Source organism: Castanea sativa, chromosome 10 (genome assembly GCF_040712315.1).
Source record: "Castanea sativa cultivar Marrone di Chiusa Pesio chromosome 10, ASM4071231v1".
NCBI lineage: Eukaryota > Viridiplantae > Streptophyta > Magnoliopsida > Fagales > Fagaceae > Castanea > Castanea sativa.
The window spans coordinates 24,317,708-24,342,725 of record NC_134022.1 but is presented as its reverse complement, the minus strand read 5'-3'; the positions used below and the strand labels follow the sequence as shown (position 1 = coordinate 24,342,725).

Below are 25,018 nucleotides of genomic sequence, written 5' to 3'. Positions count from 1 at the left end.
AAATTTCATGTCCAAACAACTCATCAAGGTGGAATTTGGTTATTACTAAGATCCTATATGTAATTTACCAGAAAGATATCATGTCAGTTTTGATTTTCATTCTCTTTTTGCATATTAGTTATTACTTTTAACTTCTATGTAAAATTTTGTTTTAACTCAATTGTTATATTGAGATAAATTTATAGTTATCTCATCTTTACTACTGGTACTCATCCCATGTCTATCACCATTGTAAGTTGTAACCGTAAAACATAAAATCATACCTATTGAAGAAGAAATTCAAAGTAGTTCATTTGGCATTACACCAACAACATTCAAGGCAAAATCCTTCCGGGAAAAAAAAAATCAATCAACCATGAAAACAAAGATTCATAAACTGAAGAAGCTCAAGATAATTTTAGAAGCTTGTCAAGATATATAACCATATACCAGAAATTTTAAGAACCAAAAGGGGATTATCATAAGAAATAAATGTGCCTTAGTTTGTATATGAATTTAATTTGTGGAAAATATATAAACACATACCAAAAGATTTAAGAACCAAAGGGGGATTATCATAAGAAATAATTGTGCTTCAGAATTTGTAGAGATTTATTGGAAATTCAACGGTGATTTATGAATAGCACACTTGATTATCAAAAGCATATTCATAACTTCAAATTAAAGGGTTGCATGTTCTCTAACTCAAATTCCTATATCACAACTGCAAATAATTATATAAAACTTATATAAAACTTATACAAACCATGCACAAATAATCAATAGGCTCTGTTGCTGGTCTTTAGCACTAAGATTTGAATCGCATCGTAATCATGACTACATAATACATAATTAGATGTCAAGGCTTTCTAGGGCTTCACATATACTTCTTTAGGATCCTCTACAACATTTATAGCAATGCAAAAGTTAAAATAAAATAAAAATAAAAGTAGTAGAGATTGCAAACAGAGAAGAGAGAGTACCAAGTTTTTGTTGGGTTTTTGTTTCTGACTGTAATTCTCAATAAAAGCGTGAGAGGAGTAGGTTTTGCAGCCGTACAGTTTCAGTAGGATGAAGCTTTATATTTTTAAATCAGATTTAAATTTTTTTTTTTTTTTACTTTAGGATCAAGGAAAAAAAGAGAGAGACTCCTGTTAGGACTCTTTTACTATTTAGTTTAAAAAAATTTAATTTTTTATAAATTAAAATGATGATGTGGAAAATTGTGAGAGCTTCAGAGGCTTCGATTTTATATATATACATATATATATATATATATATAAGTTGAAATCATATACATCTCCCAACTAACTTAAAAGCGGAAGTGATTTGAGAGTTTGAAATATATATTTTTTTAATAAATTTGGATTTAGAAGAGGTATTCTCAACCCAAACAAGGCGTTTCCGTTCTTAAGTAAGTGCACTAAAATAGAACAAATGGAACCAAAATGAACTGAACAAATCAAAGCAAACAAAAATAGACTGAAATGCTACTCTAATATGGCTCAACAAGAGTGTAGTAACAATAAATATTAAGTTTTATCTTTTAGATATTACTAGCTTCTTACCTGTGCTTACCTACTTGGAAAAAAAAAAAAAAAAAGTGCTCAAATTGAAATAGTTTAGTCTGCATCTTTTTTCTGTAAAAATATTTGAGTCATGTTTTGGGTTTTCAAGGACTATTTCTTATTCTATTAGCAATACTATCATATTATGATTTAAAATGGAGTAGAAATTTAGCATTTTAAAGACCTTGGCACTTGAAAGAGGTAAGAGAAGGAGAAGTATTAGGTGTTTGTGTTTAATGGAAAGATGAACAACCTCAATAAATAAGCCGGAGGATTTTTTTTTTTTTTTTAAATCACTTTAGAGATCAACGGGAATGAGAGAGAGATATTTGGAGGTTTCTAGGAATTGTGAAGCAAAATTATGGATAATCTCTTCGAATTTTGAACCCGATAACTCATTTGACCCAACAAAAAAAGATTAGATGAACATGTAGTGTAAAATTGAGGATCTCAACTTTGACTTTAAAATATATATATATATATATATATAAGGATAAGTATGAAATAATGTACTGAAATTAACAAGCATAACTGTAGTTATCCAAAAATGTTCCTCCTAAGTAAGCAAATGTTCTATTGTCGCAATCCAAAGAATCAACCAGTGCATTATTGGAATAGCCTTTTTTCCTCTTTTTCTTTTTTTATGTAAGCAAAATTCGCTAAAATCATAAAGATACAACCCATATACAAGGAAGGTATACAGAGAAATACCAACAAATCATGAAAAAAGCAAATTAAAAAAAAAAATCAAGAAATCATAACTGAAAAAGGGGGTCTTAACTCCAAAATTGTTCTCTTACAATCCTAACAATGCGCACTGCATTCTCTCCAACAACAGCGCAAGAATGCATTACCAATGCCTTGGAATACTTGCAAATCCCACGGATAAAAAGGATCTAATCATCTTTGAAGTTTTGCCTACACATCATTTGAGTTGAAACTTGAAATAGCATCCTTTGATTCCCCGATACCCATTATGCCTCTGCAGGCCACCAGCAGTAGCCTGTTTGCCACAGCTTATTTTTAGCTTATCCGGCTTATGTACAACTTAAAGCTTTACTTTTTCTAGGTACAGTTGTATTTTTATCCAGCTTATTTTGTAAGCCCAATGACCAATGAAAATAAGCAATCCTAAACAAGCCAGTGGGAAGCAAATACAACACAGGGCCCATTGTCGTTGCAAAGAAAGGTAATTCATGGATGCCATTTTCCAAATGTAGTAACGGATTCAGCATTTAATGAGAATGTGCTCATCAGCCTGTCTACTATGGACAAGCAATGCTCAAATCTCTCAAATTTCTTCTTTCAAAGCAAACCTTCTAGCTGAAGTCGAGCGAAGGCAATACTTATTGCAAAACTGCAATTCAAGAGATGCACTTCTATCTCACGCCCTTCCCCAAGGAATGCATAGCATGATCAGAATGGATAAGATAGCTTCCCTGTGGGGGGAAAAGGAAAATATTAGATTTGGTATCAGAACATCTGACTCATAACGCTTTGATTCATCACCAAGAAAAATGGCATTCAACACTTACTCAATAATCAGAATTTACAAACCCTGGTTCAAAGCCATCGCGACCATTCAATGTCATGAAACACATCTTTTTCTTCACCAAGAATAAAACACTCCCTTCTAATTCATGAATCAGGCACAATAGCTCCCCTTAATTAACACTGATCAGCCTGGAAAGGTTCCAATGAACCCCACGTTCTTCCTACTTTCAATTTGACATGCAAAGGAACTGGAAAACAAATAATGAGATAAAATACAGAAAGGAAAATTTCTCAGAATGCAAAGAAATAAGAACTGCAGATGCTGAACATATACCAAGAAGCAAGGCGGCATTTTCCATGCTCATTTGCAACAGCAATGCAGCTTCCTTTATCATAGAAGGATCAACTTCCAGTACTAATTCATCATGTACCTGGATGGGAATCACCAACCATCTATCAATTTTCATGCAGCACCTATTGCAGTGTAAGAATAAAAAGTAAAGCAAAAGGCCCACTGCATTAACAAACCTAAGAGGATGATCTTCCAAATTTATTAAGATTTATTTATTCATAAAATCTGCCTGTTTCAGATTGTTGGAAATAATTGAGAGATGAAAAGAAAAAATTATAGAAAACAACAATAGTAAGCACCTGTAATAAGATTCGGCAGCGGCCCTTGAGCTTTTGAAACTTTGTAGTGAGTGAAGTACCTGGCCTATCGACTCCTTCGACAATCACAGAGTAAATCTCTATCATTGCGATCTTAATAATGTCAGCAGCAGATCCCTATAAAAAGCAGCTATTAATAAATTATATTATAATTCAATGCTACATTTAAACACCCATAACCACCCTCACCCCAAAGGAAAAAAGTTTTACCTGACAAATAGAATTGACTGCTTGTCTCTGGGCTTTTGATCTTTCATTACTGTTACCAAATTTAATTTTTGACAAAAAACGCTTTCTTCCCCTGAGGGTTTCCACATATCTGAATCACAAGTGCACTCAGATAAGTCACATACTATATAGCACAAAAAGGAAAACATTTCTGAAAAGGCTGCATAATTATACAAGCAGTTAATGGCAATTACAAGACAAATGGAAAGAAAATTCTTGTTTAGAAAATAAAAGAGATAAACAGGATGTAGAACCTAATAACCTTCAATCACATACATTCAAGAAAAAGGCTTTATAGTGAACAAAATGGAATATGAGAAACAAGAAATTGGATAGTATTTAAGTGAAACAAAAAAACAAAAAATCTAAACTCTCCCACTCAATCTCTTGAATTATATTTATCCTTGTATAAAAGGAGGGGGAGAGAGGGGTAAAAAAACAATGAAATATAAAATACTCACCCTTTCTGACGGCAAGATGCAATGGCATCACGAAGCCAAGAAGCAACACCAGGAAAAGAACTTTTGAAACTTCGGATTTTTTCTGCAGCTTCGTCCGAGCTGCAATGCAGTTGTTCTGCAAGAGTGTTTGCACCCATTCCATAAAGAATGCCATACACCAACCTTTTGGTCTGGTCTCGTTCATTGGAGTCAACAGACTCAATTGGTTTCCCAGTCCATCTTGCAGCTATCATAGTAAAAACATCACCATGCCGCTTACTAAGAAGTTCAATTAATGAGGAGTCTTTAGAAAAGTGGGCCATCAGCCGCAGTTCAATTTGAGAATAATCTGCTGTTAAAAGTAACCAGTTATCCTGCAAAGATTAAGAACGGACTCAACCAGAATATAAACCAAAAAAATCTCCACAAAATAATTGTTGCATTTACACAAACCCACAAAAACACATGCATCTGAAAAGCCCAAGGGACAAATCCTTCATACGATAAATCATAATGCTCTCTCTCTCTCTCTCTCTCTCTCTCTCTCTCTCTCTCTCAAAAAGACATCCTAACCCCTCCCCCCCGCCCACCCCCCTCTCACTCCAATTGCCAAAATTCAAAAATCACCCAACTTGACTGCTTGCAACCTCACTTAAGCTACCAAATTCCCTCTACTATCAAAGTTCCTTACACAACCACCTACAGTTAGGAACCCTCGCACTGAGTCAAACCAACAATCACCAAGCCAAACACCTAAGTTGCCTCCATCAAGCCAAGCTTCAGTAAACTGGCAGATACATCTTTATAGAATCCCCTATCACAGCATCAACATAAAGTTCCAACTCAAACAGATAAAATTCATTAGATAAATAAAAATTACTGACGTTCTCTGATATTGCTTCTGGAAAAAAAACTTTTAAAAGTACAGTGCCAACTGCCAAACACTACAAATGTATTATCCTTTACCGAATTTATGTCTACACTAATCTTCATCCTAAAGCTATTTTTTTATTTTAAAAAAAAAACAAATCATTTAACTAGTATCTTTCAATATATACAGGAAAAATCATTAAAGAGAAACAAATTTCACAAGAAATTAAACAAATCTGGTTTTGGGAATTCCTTTGAAGCAGCATTCATCAATATATTTTGCAACAGGCAGATCAACTAGAATCCAAATTTCAAAGTTAAACACAAATCTGGCCTTTCTGCACTATCCCCTGGCAGAAAAGCTTGGTCATTAGCAATAAGGGGACTCCACACTCCCACTGGCTATCCCAGGCAGAAAACCAGAGAGAGAGAGAGAGAGAAAGTAGAGGTGAAAATGGGGGTACTTTTGTCCAGCTTGCATCCTCAGATCGCTATGGGTTAGGAGCTAATGTAAAATTCTTTTTCCAGGTCTTCAATTATGAAAATATATTCATCAGTTTATTCTCCTAAGTTTAATTGAGGAGCATTTATTATCTACCTGATCATAAACACATGAACATCAAGATCATTACCTGCGTAGAAACAAAGAAATCGCGAGCATTAATTTTATAATGATCAGCATCAGCATCACCTCCATTTTTATTCTTGTTCATTTTGAAGTCAACCATATGCTCCACACACTGCATAACTCAAGAAATACAAGATGATGACAATAATGAAATAAATAAATAAATGATCGTAATAGTTCATTACACTAATTTTTAAATTTCACTAACATGAGAAAATATTTAAAATGATAAATATGACAGGTGAAGAAATCAAACCTGAAGATTAGGTTCCTCCATTGAAAGCCGCCCAGTTGCGGTTGATGTTTGGAGCCAATGACCATGAAGTGTGTACCTCTGTGTACTCAAAGATAGCCTAGCCAGAGAACAAATTGATCCCAATGTGCAGTTTAGGAGCTTTGCCAATGTACGGTGCTCCTTAATGACTGGAACAATAGGATGCTCATGCCTGAAATGAAACCAAATCCAGTTGTTATGCATAGCATAGCAACTATGAGAATGCCCAAGGACAAAACCTATTTGCTAGAAGCAATGTGCAAATAAATGGGTATATGATATGCAAGAAGGGTAGCAGTTCAAAACTCCAACGCAAATCGTTTATTAAAATTCAAGAGGCTACAATAGTTGCTTTCTCTGTTATATCCACTCCATCTTAGTCTTCAATTGGGAAAAATTATTGGAGAAGGATTATAACTTTAAGCCCTGCTATCCAAAGAACAAACTTAAAAGCAAAATCATGTACTGGCATAATGAGGATGCACCTGAACTCACTACCTTGAAAGACCTATGTCAGCAGTACATGTAATGAAGCACAGTTTTTTTCCTCCTTTTTAGGACATAGGAAAGATGTGCAGTTCAAACTATATAAAACACAGTTGCACCTCCTTCAACACCAATACCCTTATTACAATCCACAACAAACATAACCTTTTTTTGCATCAATAAGTACAACAACGCATGCTAAAAGGAACCAAAAGTTGGAAAGACTCAGAAGAGGATGATACAATTTCAACAACTGCCCCACAGCCTAATCTATTAAAAATTTAAAGCCTTATGGAGGATACTAATTCCAACAATTATCCGTGCTTGTTGGACCAACCATAAGGAAAGACCAAAGGCTTGGACTGCTGGCAACTAAATCCAACTCAACAACTTCAACCCAAGGACTTGGGGAAATAATACATGACTCTTTTGCCTCCTAAGCCATTAGGTCAACCGCCTGCATTTTTCCAACCTTCCTCTTGACTCTCTCGGCACAAGTCTACTAGCTGTTTAACAAAGCTTTTCCTTTCAACAAATAATTCACAATTAGATTATTGCTACTATTTTGCTTTTACACTATCCTTGCAAAGGCAAAGCAGAAAATGTCACAGGGCATTGCAATACAAGGAACGACTTTCTTACTTGTAATTTCAAGAAGAGAAAGACAATATACAAGCCCAAAATAATTGCATGTATTCTAGGAAAATTTTCCTGAAAATTTTTTTCACAAAAATCTATTGTCTTTCACTATTTTGAAAATGCAGCTATACCTGCTTTTCCAAGACATCACTTCAACAGAGTAAACTCCAACATATTCTTAAGGAAAACAAGTGACCAACAAATCGATAGCATATAGAAATTTAAGCTTCACCTACTGAAGATACACTATTTTACTAAAAGGTTCTGACAACATAGGTAGAAGATCTGGACCACTAGGACCGTTAATAATAATAATATACAGATGACTAACATTCATACACATCATTATGTGAACACTAATGCACTTTTTGAGTATGGCTGATGCAAGCACTTTCCAAATCCACATCAACACATGTGAAACATTGCTCATCAAAAATAGTAACTCAGTTTATCAAAAGTCCACCTGAACTTTGCTGCAGAGACATCAAGTAGTTACTCAGAATAAGAAACCCTTAATGTATATCCCTGATCAGATTTGTCACAACCCAAAAGTTCAAAAATTAACAATCTCTTAGATTACACAATTTCGAATTAAACAATGAAGGGTATTATTGGAGATAATATAGTGAAAGCTTAAAATATGGAGACAGCATAAATTATTGCAGGATCTAATTAGTAAACAAATTCACCTTAAGATGCGTTAAAGAGCATAGACCAAGATATCACTCCCAATACCTTAATAAATCCAAGCAATGCTTGTCAGTACTTGGATGTTGCTTTCCCTTATTGTGCCCATCTGGTATTGGCAGCTTCAAGTGTCCGTACAGCACATTTGCAATATCTGCTGCTGTATATAATGAAAATGTCATGCCAGCCAGCTTATGAGCTTCCTTCTCCAGATACCTAAGCTTTTTCCCCAACACATTACGTGCCTGAAGGCATCCCTCCATGTCAACACCTATTCCCCAAAGCTCCATGTCTGCAAGCACATTAACCTAACATACACACACAAGCATACAAAATTTTGTCAAATACTTCAAATATCTAACCAGATGAAGAGTGTATTGTTTATAAATATCAGTTCAATGGTTTCTGAAGGACAACTTTCTTTTAACTCGTAAACCCTAAGTGGCTCAACAGTCAGCTAATTTTAGCAACTATGCCAAGCATCAGTTTCATACTTAAGCTATTAATCAAGGTCAAAAAATAAGAAATGGAAAATTTAAAAATAGGAAGAAGAACCCCACCACAAGAGAGGTCACACTTTTAGAGATTTATCAAGGTCAAAAATTAAAGTAGACAAATGAGATAAGAGAAGTCATGCTTAAGATATTTATCAAGGACAAAGAAGAAGAAAAAGAATGGTTCTATTTACATGCTCCAATATCAACGCATTATCCTATCCATTTCCTTTTAGATACCTAAGATGGACCCACCAAAAAGTTTGAATGCCCCAGATCACAGAACTCCTCTAGAAGGTTATAACAGAGAGCATAAGGTAACTTACCAGTGGGATTTCAATATTCATAAGGGCTTCAATAAGTTCTTCGGAAATAAGCAACTTCCAAAGTACAGAACATAAAGCTCGTGTTTGTGCAACACGACGGCAGCACCCATTATGAGCAGCCCTTCGCATCTGATTCCTCCACCTGCCACTCATATTAGCAGCTGCTGCAGCCTCGCTGGATAAACGTTTTCTAACTTCCTATTTTTATAAATTTATCAGAAGGCAGTTTGAGAAAGGAAGAACACAATAGTACTATTAACTAAAAGACAAGATTTCAAGAACTTTAGAAGTCATGGGGCCATAAGAAATTAAAAGCAAGAAAATTCTCAGCATTGGGAAAATAAAAAAATTATCTTCCAAAAACATACTACACATGCTTGAAATTACTGTCAAAGTAGTTGATATGATTCTTCTGAATACCTTCTCCAGGTTTGGGTTAGAGTTTCTTTCCTCATCAGGCCACAGAATCCATGCCACTATGCACACATCAATTCCATCTTTTACATTAACTGGAGATAACAATAAGAATAAGTTGTCTATGAGTTCAACACCCATATTTTTCACAGCAAGATCTGAACCAAATTTTTGAACTGAAACTGCAGGATTTTTAAGAGCCTGAATCTGAACTTTAAGGTTCCAAGTAAATTTTCTAACATTTCTTTGCCCCAATATTTCACCAATCCGGTTCCATCTTTGTCTAACTATCTCCAACATATACTCAGGAGGTGAAACATTACTCTTATCACCAGATGTACCCACAGATGAGTAACAATTTCTTCTGTTTTCAGACCACAGTAGATCCTTAGGGAGATTGACATAATACACAGGAGAATTTTCCCAACAAATGGCTATGCCATGTATTTCAAAGGAGGCAACAGAGTTCACTTCCGATCGTTTGTTGTAGTGGATATCAAAATAGAATTCCCGTGTAGTCTCCCAAAGATCCAAGAAGGAATCGAATCCACCAGGAGTATTAATTGCATTGATAGGGCCCTTCCCACAAGCACTGTCCTTATTACCAAGAGACAAATTTTCCTTGCTCTGTGGTTCCTGTACTCCACAACGAAGATACTCATCACATACCCTGGTTCCATCACCAGAGTTTTGTAACTGAATAGAGCGTGCCATATCTGCACTTTTGGTATTACCAATGGTAGCATTCAGCTCAGAACCACCGGTAACAGACCCTTCAACTGGTACCCCAGAATTTTCATCACCAAAGTTACAGTGCACTGCAGCCGTTGAGTTTAATTCTGCCGAAGCCACTAAGCCAATATCTGATGTTCTCATTAACTTCTCACCTTCACTTTCAGAAGAAACTTTATCAGAATTCTCATTTTCTTCTGCGGATGGCTTAGCAGAAACATGCTCCATGTGCTCTACATCAACAAAGCTACTACTAGTTTCATTTCCAGAAGATGTAGTTGCAGCTCCTTGCGTAACGTGATTGCCCATGGCAGTTGCCAATATGGGTTGAGAAATGTGTTGCACATTAAATCCAAGTGATTTGAAAGCTGAGAAGGCAGCAACCCTTGCTTCTTCAGCTTTATCCAGAACAATTTTGCGTGCACCATTCTTAATCTTCTTGGCCACTCCAAGTTGTACACGTCTTTGTGCTGAACCTGCTAACACTCAAATTAGTCAACTTGTCAGGATTAAAAGATCTATAAAACCATAAAATTGAAGATGAATTACATGAAAACAACCTTAAACTGGAAGAAGAAAATGAAGGATAACAGCATACAGTGCTATAAATATAAAATCTACCACCATTAATAATCCAAGCATCACAAATATTTTAATGTCATCTTTAGAATTCTCCTTCCTCGTACTAACAGATTAATAACATAAATATTTTTTTGATAGATTAGAAATTTTATAAAAAGAACAAAAAGGCAAGGCCCTAGTACACAAGAAATATACAAGATAATTGCAAGAAAAATCTATGATCTAAAGCTACAATGATCTTAAAAATCCAACAAATAGGAAGAAGTTAAACCCTGTGTTAGATTAAATTATTAAATTTACAATTTCCTAATAGCTTAAGCTTTTTGGACAATTAATAATTTATTATGGTATTAGAGTAAGAGATCCTAGGTTCAAACCCTATATCCACCTTACCTCCCATTTAAAAAAAAATTTCCACATGTTGGCCCCACTTAATAAGTGGCAGCTTAGGCCCACAAATGAAGGGAAAATGCTAGTTTAAATGATTAAATTCACCCTTTCCTAATAACTTAGGCTTTTGAGACAATTGATAATTTATCAACCTAATTGCCCTCTACCAATCAAACAAAGAACTCAAAAATAAAAGTTTCAATTGCACATATGAGATCTCCATTCCATCAACATCTTGCAATCATTCTCCCTCCAAATGCACAGTATCAAGCATAAAAGGAAGAGCATTCCACACATTCAAACTTTGATGTCTCTTGAGAACACCTTCAACACATGAAAAGCTCCGCCAAATTATGCATTACCCAAGAAATTCCAAACAAAGCAAATACTAACAATCACAGCTTGCTAGCAATATCACAATGCAAAAAGAGATGCTTAATCGACTCCCCAACAACTTTGCACATACAAGACCAATCAACAATGATGATCTTATGCTTCCTTAGATTATCAACTGTTAGTAAACAACAATACTTAACCCATCCTACCCAAACTGCTCCTTTTTTTTTCAAGTAAAGAAAATTTTATTCAAAGACATAATAATGAGTCACCCAAGAATACAGGATGTACAAAGCAGGGGACCAGAATAATCAAATACATAAATTACATGCATCCATCAAATCATAGACCGAAAAAATAGAATGACTTCCTATGATAGACATCCAATCCAATAGAAATTTAAAGAAGAAAAGTTTTAAATCAGCTATAGTCCTTTCAGAATCTTCAAAATACCAATTGTTTCTCTCCTTCTCCTATCAATATAAATGCTCCTATTAACATAAACCGCATAAAGGATGTCAAAAATGTTATAAACAGATAGTGCAAAGCTTGAGAGATGGTAAGACACCAATCAAGAGCATCATTTAATCAATACATGTACTCTGCTATAGCAACATCTTTATTCAAATTCTCCTCCTCCCAACCCCCATCCCACCCCCACTTATTAAATAAAAAACCTAATTTTAGAGAGACCAATAGAAAGGGGCTTTTAGTTTGTCCCATTTTACCTATCAAAAGGGGGGGGGGGGACAAAGAGAAAGAAGGGAGAGAGAAGACCAATAGAAAGCAAATATCAGATAGATGAAACTTCCCAAAGAAATTTGACAAGAACCGCATGCTATAACAGTCATGTCAAGAAATCCCATTAATGGCCACAAAACAAATACAACTTATGGTCCATACTATTCTTTGGTTTGAAAATCCATGACAAAACAAAGATATTTTCATGCATGACTTGAAATGTAATTATAACTATGAACCAATATCAGAGACCAAAAATCTCGTAAGTATCACCTTCTGTAGCCCATGAAGAAGATTCAAAAAGTGCTTTGGTAATTTCAGGAACAGATGCTTCTGCAATTGCTAGAGGTGTACGCAAGCCAGCTTTGTAGAGTGCTCTTGCTCGAGAACCCTAAAAGTAAAATAATAGAAACAACCAATCCTTGACTATTTATAAAATGTTCTAAAACACTAAAACTCAAATAATAAAAACAACCAATCCCAAATTATTATAAAAACCTGAAACCACTAGTGAGGTTCCCCTCAAGACAGTAACAGAAAGGTAGTTTGCTAATAGAAGTACCTTAACATATGGAATTGTAGTAAGCTCTACAATTTCTGCTCTCACTCCAAATGAAACACGATTTTGGAACTTGGCAACCAAGCCTTCCAGATCATGCCATCCAAGCCTCTCACAAAACAAAGTAACCATTGATGCAAACCTTCCAGCATTCTCTTGTAAGGCTTGAACCATGCCTCGAGCCACTTTAAAAGTTTCACAAACCTCAGCCACAGGAACTTCCTTCATCCCAGGTTTAAGAAAATGTATTTAGCAAAACAAGAAAGCCAAAAAACAAATACACATCAACATAGCCATCCCATCTAAAGACAACTCAGAATCCTATCAAAGTAACCAAACTAATAAGTATGCAGTCCAAGTGAAAATCAAGGAAAATAGACCAGAAGATTAAATTGAATGTTATCCCAAGTCACAGTCACCTCAAACATACGCAATCCATATAATAGCATGCAATACATAGTATTTGGTTTGCTTACATTCACAAGTTGGGGAAAAATAGGAAATCTATTAGTGCATGCAATACCTGCACTAATCTTGATAAGATGAGTGCGACATAGAAACGTTTACACACTCGAAGTGGTTGATCATCCAAAAGCATATTACTGTTTGTGATCCCAAGTCGGTTTTCACTTTTGCCATGCAGCACTTTCATATTGTCTCTTGACTGCTTTGAAATGCGCAAAGGTGCACCATGTGCCATGCGCATCAGAAATGGCTCAACAACTCCAACTCGATTGCCCACTGACTGCATTTCATGCAATTGGGAAGAGAAATTAAATAATTTTTATTATAAAATCAGATGTAAAGATGAAAATTACAGGCTGAGAAATAAACCACATTAAAGTTTAAAAATTTTTAAATTCCAAAAAAAAAATTAAGTTATTAGCATGATTTTGAGAAGATGGAATCATCTACTAAGGAAATCCAATACACATTCATGGATTTATGAAGAAAGAAAGCATACTTTATATTGATTCTACCATTAGGTAAATCTCTAAATCTAATTGCTCTTAAAAATACAAACAATTTCTTACTGTGACAAGCCAATGTGTTCTAGCTCAATTGGCACCTCCTTCCCTTATAAGTTCTAGGTGGATAGTGAGGTTCTAGGTTCAAGACCCATTGGGTGCGTAACTAACCCAAAAGAAATATTTGTTACTGTGCCAAGACATCCATTTAAAAAAACAATTTGGAGGTCCACTTGGCGCATGAGGTAAACTTTAGATAATCCCAAAGATGGAAGCACAAAACAAGCTCTTAGTAAACTTGAGGCTTGCCTCCAACGATACTGAAAATCATCCCTTTATCATAGCACAACAAATGGAACTCCAAAAAAGCCTCCCATGACAAAATTACATAAGCCTAGTGTTCAATAGATAACGGAGGTTCAATAATATAAACCACGAAATAGTGATTGATAATGAATTTCCTTTTAGAATCAGAGAAGCCACTATAACAAGAAGCATAATTACCTGGTCAAGAGCAGATAATTGCATAAATCGTTCATAATACAGTTCCCAATCTGGCTCAACGTCAACATTTATTGGTGTTACCAGGTAAACTAAATGCAAATCAGATGCAAGCACAAATCCTTCTCTTGCCCTTGAAAGATCATCCAGCACAATCTAGGGAACCAAACATAAGCATCGAATCAATTTCAACTAACAATTTTTTCCCAGTAATCAACATTACTTATTGCACAGAGAGTAAATCAATAGTAAGGAAATTAAATAAAAAGAAAAATAATGAAAATAGAAGATGCAAATTTTTACAAGTGATTCTTCTGGGCAAAGAGAACTGCCAAAAGCTGCTCTTCCAAGTGGTGTGGTACTGTATAACTTAGTATCATCATTCCATTCAAGAAATTTTCTGTGGCACAACCACCGAAGAGATTCCTGAGCTGATTTCACCACATCTTGAAATGGCTTGGTGGAATTCAGAAGAGTACACCTAACATATCGATGAATATCATTAGCAGTTTGAACAATCCCGCCAGCCACAACTTCTAAAATGGCATGAGTCATTCCATTCATATCTTCAGATAGACAAGAATGCAATGGTGGACAGCTTTCATTAAGAAGTCCCATCATTCTTTTTATTTCTTCCGGTTTGCATATTAGTACCTGGTAAGGTAAAATCATTAGGGGGAAAAATCAACATCTTAATATAAAAGCAGTGAATTATGTCCTCACTGAAATACACCAAAAAAGTAAGTCAAATATGATTAAAAATAAAGGTAATAAAACAATAACAATCATCAATCATCAATCAATTTGACATTTAAAAAGACAGTCAAAAATCATATAAGCAACCAGCAATCATCCCAGATAACAATAAAAAATAAGAGGTGCCTGGACTAAATTGAAACATAAAACAGGAACTAAAAAATCAGACATACACTTTCCCCCTTTGTATCTATCCCAGTCCGACCAGCCCGACCAGCCATCTGTTTGTACCTTGTCCCATCAATAAAATCACGACCAATCCTGGGTTGTCGAAAAATGACCCTCCTAGCTGGTAAATTAACCCCAGCAGCTAAGGTAGATGTAGCAGTTAAGACACGTAAAAGGCCTCTGCGGTAGCAGGTTTCAACAATCTCTCTCTCCTCAACCTGCAGAAAAGATAAATAAATATTCAAACCTTTAAAAGTAAGGAAATCCCACAACTGTCAATGGCCAAGGAAATCCCCATTAAAAATTATTTTAAGACAATCAAAAGACAAAGAAATCAAGTATATACCACGAAAAATAATGAAAGATACAGCCCCAACAAAATAAATAAATACCGTGAGGCCAGCGTGGTGATAGGCAACACCAGAAGGGAGAGTTTCTTCCAATGTAGGATCCAGTCCTGCTGGACTCCTTCGCAAGGCATCAATAGCTGAAGTAATATCCAAGAACTCACTTTCATCATTACGAACATTAATAGAAAATCTTTTGAGGAACTTTGAAACATGCCTTGCAGTTGATTCACATCCTTTTCGACTAGAGCAAAATATTAACACTGAATGACCCTCTTGAACAACCTGAAATATGTTCCTTAGTACATAAATTTTTAACTTCTGATAATGCCTCAAAACAGCTTTACCACACAAGAAATCCCTACCTCATTACATAGCTCAACAATATGATCTGGATCTTTACCACCAAGGTCAGATGCTTTTGAGATTGTTCGAACAATATCCATTTTTTTGCTATAAATAGTGTTACCAACTTTAATATATTCTTCTAATGGAACTGGTCGAAAATCTGTCTGGTATAATGCAGCCTACATGCAGATTCAGGAAAAAATTTATCTATAAGTTTATCAACCACAAAAGAAGGCTACAGCAATCATGTGGCAAGACTTAATATTCTCCCTCAAGGCAAGGTGTAAAAAGTAGATACCACTAATTCAATTGTCTTATCAAAAAAAGAGAATTTATTTAGATATAAGGCATAAAATCATTTACAACAAAAATAAATGCACCATAGATGCATCAAATAAACTTGAAACAAATTGTTACAATCAAAGCTACCTGGTACATTGTGTTCCTTTCACCTATGATTTACCAACCCTGACACGACAAATAATGAAAAACCCAAAAAGAAAATCTTTCAAGTACGGGGTCTTTCCATAACATTAAAAAAAAAATTTAAGCAATAAAAAAAACTTTATTAAATCAAAAGAAAACATGCCTGTCCATACACAAGCTGTGTACAGCAGGACAAAATCAGTAAAGTCTAAAAAAGAAGAAAAAGAATGGCATGGCAGAACAGCCATCCATTCAAATAGAACTTGCGGGAAAATGAACTTCAAGTCACACGTGCTTTGTTCTATATCTTCAAAAGCCCTCTTATTCTGTTCCTTTCAAATTATCCACATAAAGCACTATCATCATAACATTGAAAAATAATGATAGTGACAACAAAAAATTGAGACATTGGTGTCCAAAAATTCCTTCCAGATGAAAGTTCTACTCTAGTATAAAGCACAAATACCCTAGGGTGAGCTTCTATGATGTCAGCTGATTGCCAATCACTCCTAAATCTACAAAGGGAGTTACATGCACTACTTTTAAGAAAGAGGACTAAACTCTCATGTAGAACCCATCAACTAGATTTTTTAGATGTATCACTCCAAGACTCGTAATGTTCCTCCTAGAAAAGGACTAAGATATTTGATGAAATTAGAAATATATTAGTCAAGCTTCTATGAATCAATTTTGCGCCCATTTTTAGCTCTATTCCTCTGTATTCCAGATATGTATTAGGCTAATGATACATCCACAGAACCATAGTTAGGTGGTATTTGGGGCATTTTTCAGGCAATGATTCCCTTCTTATGTAAAAATGTGTGACAATTGCAGATCTTTCCCCTTTCTTCTTTAGTTCAGGAAGTTACTGACACCTAGAGGGTCTTGGTTTTTCAACTTCACCCTCCATCCCCATTCTTTGTTCTTACAAGGGAAAGAGTTGCCATTTGAGCTAGAGCTCATTGGCCACAAGTAGATCTTTACATTAAAATTAATTTGAAACACTAGAATATGTGTAACGAAAATTAGTTCAACTCACTTGAAGCCAATCAGCGACAGCTGCCACATTTGGCATGGTCGCACTCATCCCAACAATTTGCAGACCATGAGCAGGGTCAGCCTTACCACTGCTCATACCTGAACTTTCTCCACTACTTGATTCTGAATTGCCTTCACCAGCTGCATAACGAAGCTTTGTCAACATAAGTTCCAGAAGATAACCCCTATTCCGATCACCAACCTGTTGATGAACATAAGGATGAGAACTTACTATGTAACTCAATCAAAGAGCACAAGCCTAAAGCCAAGAAGAAAAACTAAATGGAGAATGCCTTTCAAAGAGAAAATAAAGTAAAAAAAGGCAAGATATCTACAAAATACCCCCACGGCCTTTGACTAAAATACCATGTGTAGTTCATCTATCACGATTATTCCAATTTCTGACAAGCGACCCTCTTCAAGTAATCTGTTTATTAGAGAGTTTGCCTTCTCTATTGTGCAGACAGCTACAGTAGTATCTTTAGGAAGTGTTCCACCACCTTGGTTTCCATAATAGCTACGAACATGCTTACCAAGTGGTTCAAGAAGGACCTCCAGATGTTCAGCCTGCACCAATTAGTACACAAACTTGAAATACATATATACATAATTCGAATTAAGGAAATTATAATCAATTTATGCTTGCCTCAATTCAAAAAAAAACCCAGTAAAGCACCTTTTCGGCACAAATTGATACATAAGGAAGTACAAGTAGTGCAATTTTTCCAGTTGATATGACACGCCGCAACATCAAAATTTCAGCAACAAAACTTTTACCAGCACTGCAGCAGAGGAAGCAACGTGAAGCATCACAGAGATTCTCAATAACACTCCCCACCCCCACCCCCCAAAACCAAAAAAAAAAAAAAAAAAGAGCAAAACTTGTAATGAGCGCATAAATTTGGGGTTGATATGGATATAAATAGAACTGCCAGTTATACAAATTAATAACACAAGCAATTCAGAAGTCCCATGTATATATGATTTAGAAACAAATTGTAATTACACTAGAAAGAAAAATAATATACTTTCTCAAATATCAAACCATACACATCAGAAAATATATGAATAAAATCTAGAAGCTAGAAGCCTTAAAATGCTCAGTGGCCTTGAACACTACCAACTGTTCCAAAAGTTTAAGCTACTAAGAAATATTGAATTTAATTATTTAATCATTATTCTAACACTCCCCTCACATGTGGGCCAAGATGCCATCTCAATAAGTTGACATAGGATAAATTGGGGAATTGTCTAGGTGTACTTGTGGTAGGCTTAGGGTTAGGAGGATTTACAAATTCATGATTTGGAACCTTTAGAAAGAAGGGTTAGGGTTCAAGAATGACTAGAGTTTTGAAGGGAAGAGAAAAATTTAGGGTTGCAAAGAGGTAAGAAGAAACAGAAATAGAATCTGCCCACAGTTTGTAAACAATACATGTGAATAATACCCATGAATGACAGAATATCAAAGAGAAGGAAAATTTATGAGAGAAAAGAAGGGGAAAAAATTAAGGACAATATGTCTCAGTACTCAAACACTCAATATTTTATCAATCAACATCAATTCATCCTTATTTTGAGTACAATAATACATTTATTCAAACCTAAATCTTAACTTTTCCTAACAGAACTAGGACTCCTTTGATTAGTAAACCAAAGCCCACACATAAAATACTCATAAACTAAATAATACTTACTTATTAATAGATATAACTCAAGTCCCACAACTATGGCTCATAACCAACAATTGTAGAGTTAATAAAATACACTTGGCCCTTTAAATACCAAATAAAAACAATTTAACTACCATGAACACTTATTCTTGGGCTTTACATTAAATTAAGCTTCCATGGAGGATATTGTTTCTAACCAGGCTACACTTGCACTATCATAAGCAGGGCCCAACAAATGGGACTTTTAACTTTTGAATGAGAGGTAGAGCACATAAGTGGTTCAAACTCAGAACCACTTGCATCAATAACAAGATAAACTACCCACTTATCCCAAAAGCTTAAGTTATTAAGAAAACTTAAACCATTATTCTAACAAACCTAACCAAGAATATAGCAACCAGAGCATCACAAATATTATTTGTCTTCTTCATATCTAACTACAGTAGATCATACAAAAAGTTAATTCATATTGGTTTAATTGCATAGCTTTGAAATACTAGAGGGATAAAAAAAAAGTATTAACTACAAATAATAATAAAAAGTAAAGAATTAAGAGAGGATAGTATAACTGAAAACTTAAGATGAATTCTAAATCCACAGGAAACTACCTTGTAGATGCACAATATACCAAGTTTCTTCTCTGTAAGACGCCATCCACCTGAAGGCAGTCAACCTGAAGAATAATATAAAAAAAGTTATGTGTATCATGCTTCAAACCTAGGAAGGAAAGGATAAAGATGCCTCATATTGATAAGATACGATATGGATACACATCCAGTCATCACTGAAAAGTAGGCTACCAGATAAATCAGGGATACTACTAATAATAAATCTAAGTTCCATTTTTTGTTCCATTCTAAATCAAACATAGATGCAACTCAGTAATTTAACCACACAGGCAGTCATAGTCAATCACACATGTAAACATATGTCATTAATCTCTTGATGTTTTCACACACAATCACAGCCCCTTATTAGTTTAAAATTGATAATGGCCATACCATAACATTTTTTTTATAAGTAATAAAAATATATTATAAAAAGAAGAAAAGTGTCAACTGAGTATATAGGGAGTATACATCAGGGACAGAGAACAACAGTCCAAAAACCCATGAACTGAAAATAAATAAATCATGAACTGAAGTGAAAGAATGACGGCCTAACACTACAACCCAATCTAGAAGAGTCTTGAAAAAGAAACGTTTGAGATATAAAACTGTTTTCTCCAAGTCCTCAAAATAGCCATATCATAACATTGAAGGCGTATGTAACAAGTGTCAAAAGTACCCAAGAAGTATCATCCAAATTTTACATTTTAAATTTTGGTATTTGCCTACGCCTATCAAATAATCACACACATCGATGAGTATCCAAGAAGTGATTGTCCCCACTACTCATAAGGATGCAGGTCCCATATAAAAGTATCCATGCTACATAGCTTTAAACTTACAACATCTTAAAAACTAAAGCACATGAACATGATTGCAAGGGCGGTAATAATATATAAAATGATTGCAAGCATGGTAATAAAATACCAAGGTCCAGAACCCCAACCACATCTCCTCACATGTCATAATCCAATCAACCACCACAGCAAACAAAGAGTTTAAAGTTACCTGCCAAGGATACAATTTCGAAATTCCTTTCTTTCTATATATGCCACATACTTCAGATGGAAGCCAACGATTTAGATCTAAACGATCTTCGAGTGGCACAAAACTTGAAGGAGTACTTGCTCCATCCAATTCATGGTCAAGATTTAAATTTTTGACTTCATTAACTTGTGAATTAGATGTCGTGTGATTTGAATCCTTGACTTCAATAACAGGTGGCTTAGATGTCATGCAATCATTATTCAGACAGAATAAATCCACGTTCCTTTTAGATACAGCAACTACAGATGTCATCTCCTTTACCTCATGCATCTCTTCATCTGTCTGAACTTTGTCACATCGAATTAATGTATTACCAGTTTCTAGCCCTTTATGACCAACAGAACCACATTCAGATTGCTCACCACCTCTATGAGAAGCACATTCTGAACCATCTACAGCAGGACAGTGCGGGGTACTTTCATCCAGGTTTTTGTCCTCACATGAAAAGTCAAGATGCTTAACAGGAAGTGGGGATACTTCTTTATCCAGATCATTTGTATGCTTCCCCAATGACCCCAAAGAAGTAATGAATTCCGTATGCCACACTCTGTTCTCACCCTTGTCCGATGTTTCCTTTGACTTGTCATGACAGATTCCATTTCTCAAACTGCACGAGTTCATGGTTTTACATTGGCTTTTTGAAATATCAGTTTCTTCAGCAGCCTGAGCAGAAATGTCAACCATTGGATCACACAAACCATCAGCAAGTTGAATTGCTTCATTCCAAAAAGCTTCTCCTGATGAAAGTACGGAGCTTCCACGCATTGACCTAGGAGTTTCATGAGCACATGCTTTAACCATCAATGAACCCGGTGTGCAGAATTCTTTCATTTTTACAGATGATTCAGGAGTGTTACTGCATTTTTTCAAGAAGGCTTGAAGCTCAATGGGACCATTACCATCAGCAACCTACCCATGAAAGACAATAATGAGAATAAATAATAGATTACTGAATCAGCAAAACCAGACTATAAGATTCATAACTGAGTAGTTTAAACTTCACCTTACCTCTCTAGAAGAGCCGAAAACAGATCCCACGGTTTTATCAACAAGAACAGACTGCATATCCTCAGGAATTTTCTTATTGGAACAAGTGATTTCGCCTTCTAAAAGTGACTGACTACTGTTGCCATGCCTCTTCTTGGATGTCTTATCCTTCCCGTCCAGCCACGAAGGACTCCAATGTCTCTTATGGTCGTTCACTTCTAGCTCTGACCCTGACTTTACATTTGATTGAAACTCACTGCATATAACAAAGCATCAGAATAAATAACAGAAAGTAAAGGAACAGCACAGCAACTTCATCCCAAACGCCACTACTGGAAAGAATGCTTCAAAAAAAGTAACAACAAAATCCAATGCCAGACATCAGTAAAAGATACATATAAAAAATTGTGCCCAAAATTTATTGTACAGTACCTACAATACAAAGACAAAAAGCCAGCAGCAAACTTTTTGAGCTCTTGGTTCTCAAGAGTTTGAGCAGAAGTTGAGCAACCCTTTGCAAGACCTCCAACTGAAACATCGCCCACCACAGGTACTTCTCGAAATGCTTCCTTCTTAGCCGCTTCAACTGCTTCAGAGTGCAATTGTACCTGTGAAGAGGGCCGCATTTGTTCATCCTTGGAAGAATTATTAATCTCCAACGCCAAATTTCTTTTAACCGCATCTTGCCTAGAAAACAAATCACGAGCAGTATTGGACGCTTTTGCATTGTTGCTGTCATCCTCCGAAGTCACCAAGTAATTGTCCAGAGTACCTTTGGCACTTGGAGACCCTTCTACGGTACCTTTCAAATCTTTTTCACTTCTACCAGACTTCAAACCAGGTGATACAGGTTTCCGTTTCTTCGAAGCAAAGAACTGTAAAAACCAAAATGAGTGGTCACTGAGAAACTGGGAGAACTAAAATAAACCCCGTTTGGTTACCAAGAAAGTGTGGAAAACGAAAAAGAAAAGCATCCAACATTAGATTGCAACTGAATTCCATGTAAATATTATTTTCTTGCTTAGCAACCAGACAATTTGTCACGGCATTTTCAAATTTATCAAAATTCTTAGCGCAGTGTTTTAATTCAAGAGCGAACCTAGTGCTCGATCTGTAATCTTCGCTTAGCAAAAGAAATTTGAGTGTGATAAAGTAAAAGGATGTGGACCAAGATGACCGTTGAGAGTTTTAGGGCTTGAGAAATAGCGATATTGGATTAGAAAGTGGACGGACCTGATCGATGCGCGCCCGTGGCGAACCAGACTCCATGATTCAAGACGGAGTGTTTTCAGAGCGGTCCGCAAAACCCTAGTTATTTCTTTGCCATCGCCGGGACGATTTTGAATGTTCGAGCGCAAGCGCCAAACAAAGTCTAGACAATACGTAGATGTGCAGGTAAAAGCGTTTTCATTCAAAAATTTTGACAATTTTGCAATTGTGCCCTTTTTCCTTTTCTATATTTTCTTCGTTTACTCGAAACTATTGGCTTTTTCGGTTTTCCCATCTTCTATTCTATAGCTAATCATGAAAATAATTGTGTTGAAGTACAACCTTTTTTCACATAACTTCAATGATTGAAAATGGTTGCAAATTTGACACGATCCACGAACACAATGCGACTTAACACAAAATTAGTAGGTTATGGGTTGAGACTGTCGGGGGCGAAAAAGTTTTATCTTCTGACAAATAAGATTTGTGTTGGGTTGGGGGCCTAAACCGAAACTTAACGATGGGCTTGAGGCACGGCCTAAAGGCTATCGATGAATATCCAAATAATTTACTTTATTTTTTGGGCTTAGGTTGAGACTGACAAGAATGGGCCATAAACAATTCCTATAGCAGACACATCAACATGATTAAAAAGCATACTGTAAGAAATAGCCCAATAGTAAAATGTTTCTGCAGAAAATAGTCCAGCGGTAAAGTGAGACAGAACAGAATAAACCTCCAGCTGTTAGCTATTTCACAGATTAAGGAAAGTATCCACATTTTCAAACTCATCATCCATTGGCTCTGGAGAAGAGTCTTCTAACACAACAATATGAGGAAAAAATTCTATAATAACAGTTACATCATAAACTTCAATAGTAAATGAGTAAATGAACATTATAGGCTCCATTATAACAAGTAATGAGAAAAACTTAGTGTAAGATGAAGGGAGAGAGAGAGATTCCAGTTAGCGCAGCAAGATTATTATGGTGTCAAGACATGCTCGTGAATATAGTATAAGTAGTGAGTAATGAGGGACATTTTCAGGTAGTATGAGTAGTGAAAAAGAGTGTTTAGTGAAGCTGCTGGGACTTTCTGATGGGGACCGGTAAAGCTTATAAGTAGAGATGTGAAGGGTGTTTTTGAGCTAGGAGCTAGAGAACTCAGTTTCTGTACTTGAAGCTGAGAGCTTAGTGACTCAGAACTGTGCTAAAGTTTAGAGAAGGCTAAACAGAGAAGTTAAGGAAGAGTTCTTCTCTATGAGTATATTTCTTAGTGTGTTGATGAAGCATTAACGGAGAGTTCCATTTATAGTTGGGTTTTAGGGGGTAATTAGCAAATAATCTCTACTAAATCTTCCTCAATCTTCTGAAAATCCTTAAAGAATCGTTCTTAGAAATTTGACCAAGAGTAGTAAGCTCAGATGTTCTTGCTGTTTTAGGTAATAACAACTGGGATTCTGGCCTATTATTAAATGCTGATTTGGCCTTAGTTGATGGGATTAAAGCACGTATTAGCTAATGATCTTGGCTTTGCTGCTGTTAGAATCAAAGTTCCATAGGGTAGATTGTATCACCCCAAGCTAGGTGTTAATAGCCCTTATACTGGGAACTCTGTTGGGATCCTTTTGGAGCCCTTCAAACCACATTTCCCTAAGTTTTCCCATTTGGGTTCATGTGCTTGGTCCATGAACCAGAGAGTAAACATTTTTGGCATGATAATGAACTGATTTCATGCTGTTCCAGAAGCATTCATGGCCTAGTTATGGTTGCCCTTGCTCTTTGACCGAATGGGTTAGAGAAGGAAGGAGATACAGCTGGCTGAAACTTCCCAACTTTTTGTCATGTCACCTCAGCTTTATGTCACATGAGAAATGATGGAATCCAGCTTGGCAAGGAAGGGTTTAACCCCTGCTAGACATGTGTCCCTCTTCTGATCTGATTGGACATGCTGGAACTGATGGTGATGGGCTCTAGCTGTCAGGTTGTGCTGAAGTTTGACTAGACAGTTCACGTGAGCTCCAGTTGCTGGGATTTGTATATGATCTGGGCTGGCTCAGCTAGGCTTTGAGCTTCCTTGGGCTTAGTCATCCCTACAAAAATGAATGGTTTTGCCATGAGTAATATACATAGGCTTTGTAGTTAGTTGGTTATGGAAAAATAAGCATAGTTCCTATAAATTTTGTGCAAGAAATATTTTTGAGAGATGAGTAATTCATATTTCCCATGAGTTAGGGATTTTAGTATATATTTTGCCAAGAAATAGTTTTGGGCTTTGAGCATAGTGTAACTGTTTTTGCCAAAATAATATTTTAGGCTTTTATAAAATGTGTCAAATTAGTATTTGGACTTTATAAAGTAGGTGTCAAATGAGTATTTGGGCTTCGTAAAATAGTTGCCAAAATAATAT

The 25,018-nt window shown here is 35.7% G+C and overlaps 1 protein-coding gene across 2 annotated transcripts; it reads right to left on the bottom strand.

The window, feature by feature from the left end:
- Positions 1-2,153: 2,153 nt before the first annotated feature.
- Positions 2,154-22,776, bottom strand: LOC142611584 (helicase and polymerase-containing protein TEBICHI). Of its 2 annotated transcripts, XM_075783659.1 has the most exons (27): positions 22,634-22,776; positions 21,833-22,275; positions 21,422-21,656; positions 20,375-21,322; positions 19,367-19,431; positions 17,765-17,870; positions 17,455-17,655; positions 17,090-17,290; positions 15,642-15,803; positions 15,322-15,561; positions 14,935-15,147; positions 14,309-14,659; positions 14,009-14,161; positions 13,060-13,281; positions 12,540-12,758; positions 12,251-12,368; positions 9,203-10,404; positions 8,783-8,980; positions 8,011-8,270; positions 6,133-6,322; positions 5,881-5,988; positions 4,400-4,752; positions 3,921-4,029; positions 3,693-3,827; positions 3,376-3,472; positions 3,083-3,289; positions 2,154-2,986 (listed from the first exon to the last, which is right to left on the bottom strand). In XM_075783659.1, the coding sequence occupies exons 1-26, from the start codon at positions 22,667-22,669 to the stop codon at positions 3,216-3,218; spliced, it is 6,639 nt and encodes a 2,212-aa protein (XP_075639774.1). In that variant the 5' UTR covers positions 22,670-22,776; the 3' UTR covers positions 2,154-2,986; positions 3,083-3,215. The 2 variants fall into 2 exon arrangements, with proteins under 2 accessions (XP_075639774.1, XP_075639775.1); XM_075783660.1 differs by lacking the exons at positions 2,154-2,986; positions 3,083-3,289; positions 3,376-3,472; ... (2 more) ...; positions 4,400-4,752; positions 5,881-5,988 and having other exon boundaries at positions 6,204-6,322; positions 7,965-8,270.
- Between the last annotated feature and the right edge of the window lie 2,242 nt (positions 22,777-25,018).

Coding starts and splice junctions, on each gene's coding strand:
- LOC142611584 (XM_075783659.1), bottom strand. CDS start 22,669: ATGGAGTCTGGTTCGCCACGGGCGCGCATCGATCAG. Junction 10,405..12,250: donor TTCTTCATGGGCTACAGAAG/GTGATACTTACG, acceptor GAGTGTTAGCAG/GTTCAGCACAAAGACGTGTA. Junction 3,828..3,920: donor CAGTCAATTCTATTTGTCAG/GTAAAACTTTTT, acceptor TGCTTTTTATAG/GGATCTGCTGCTGACATTAT.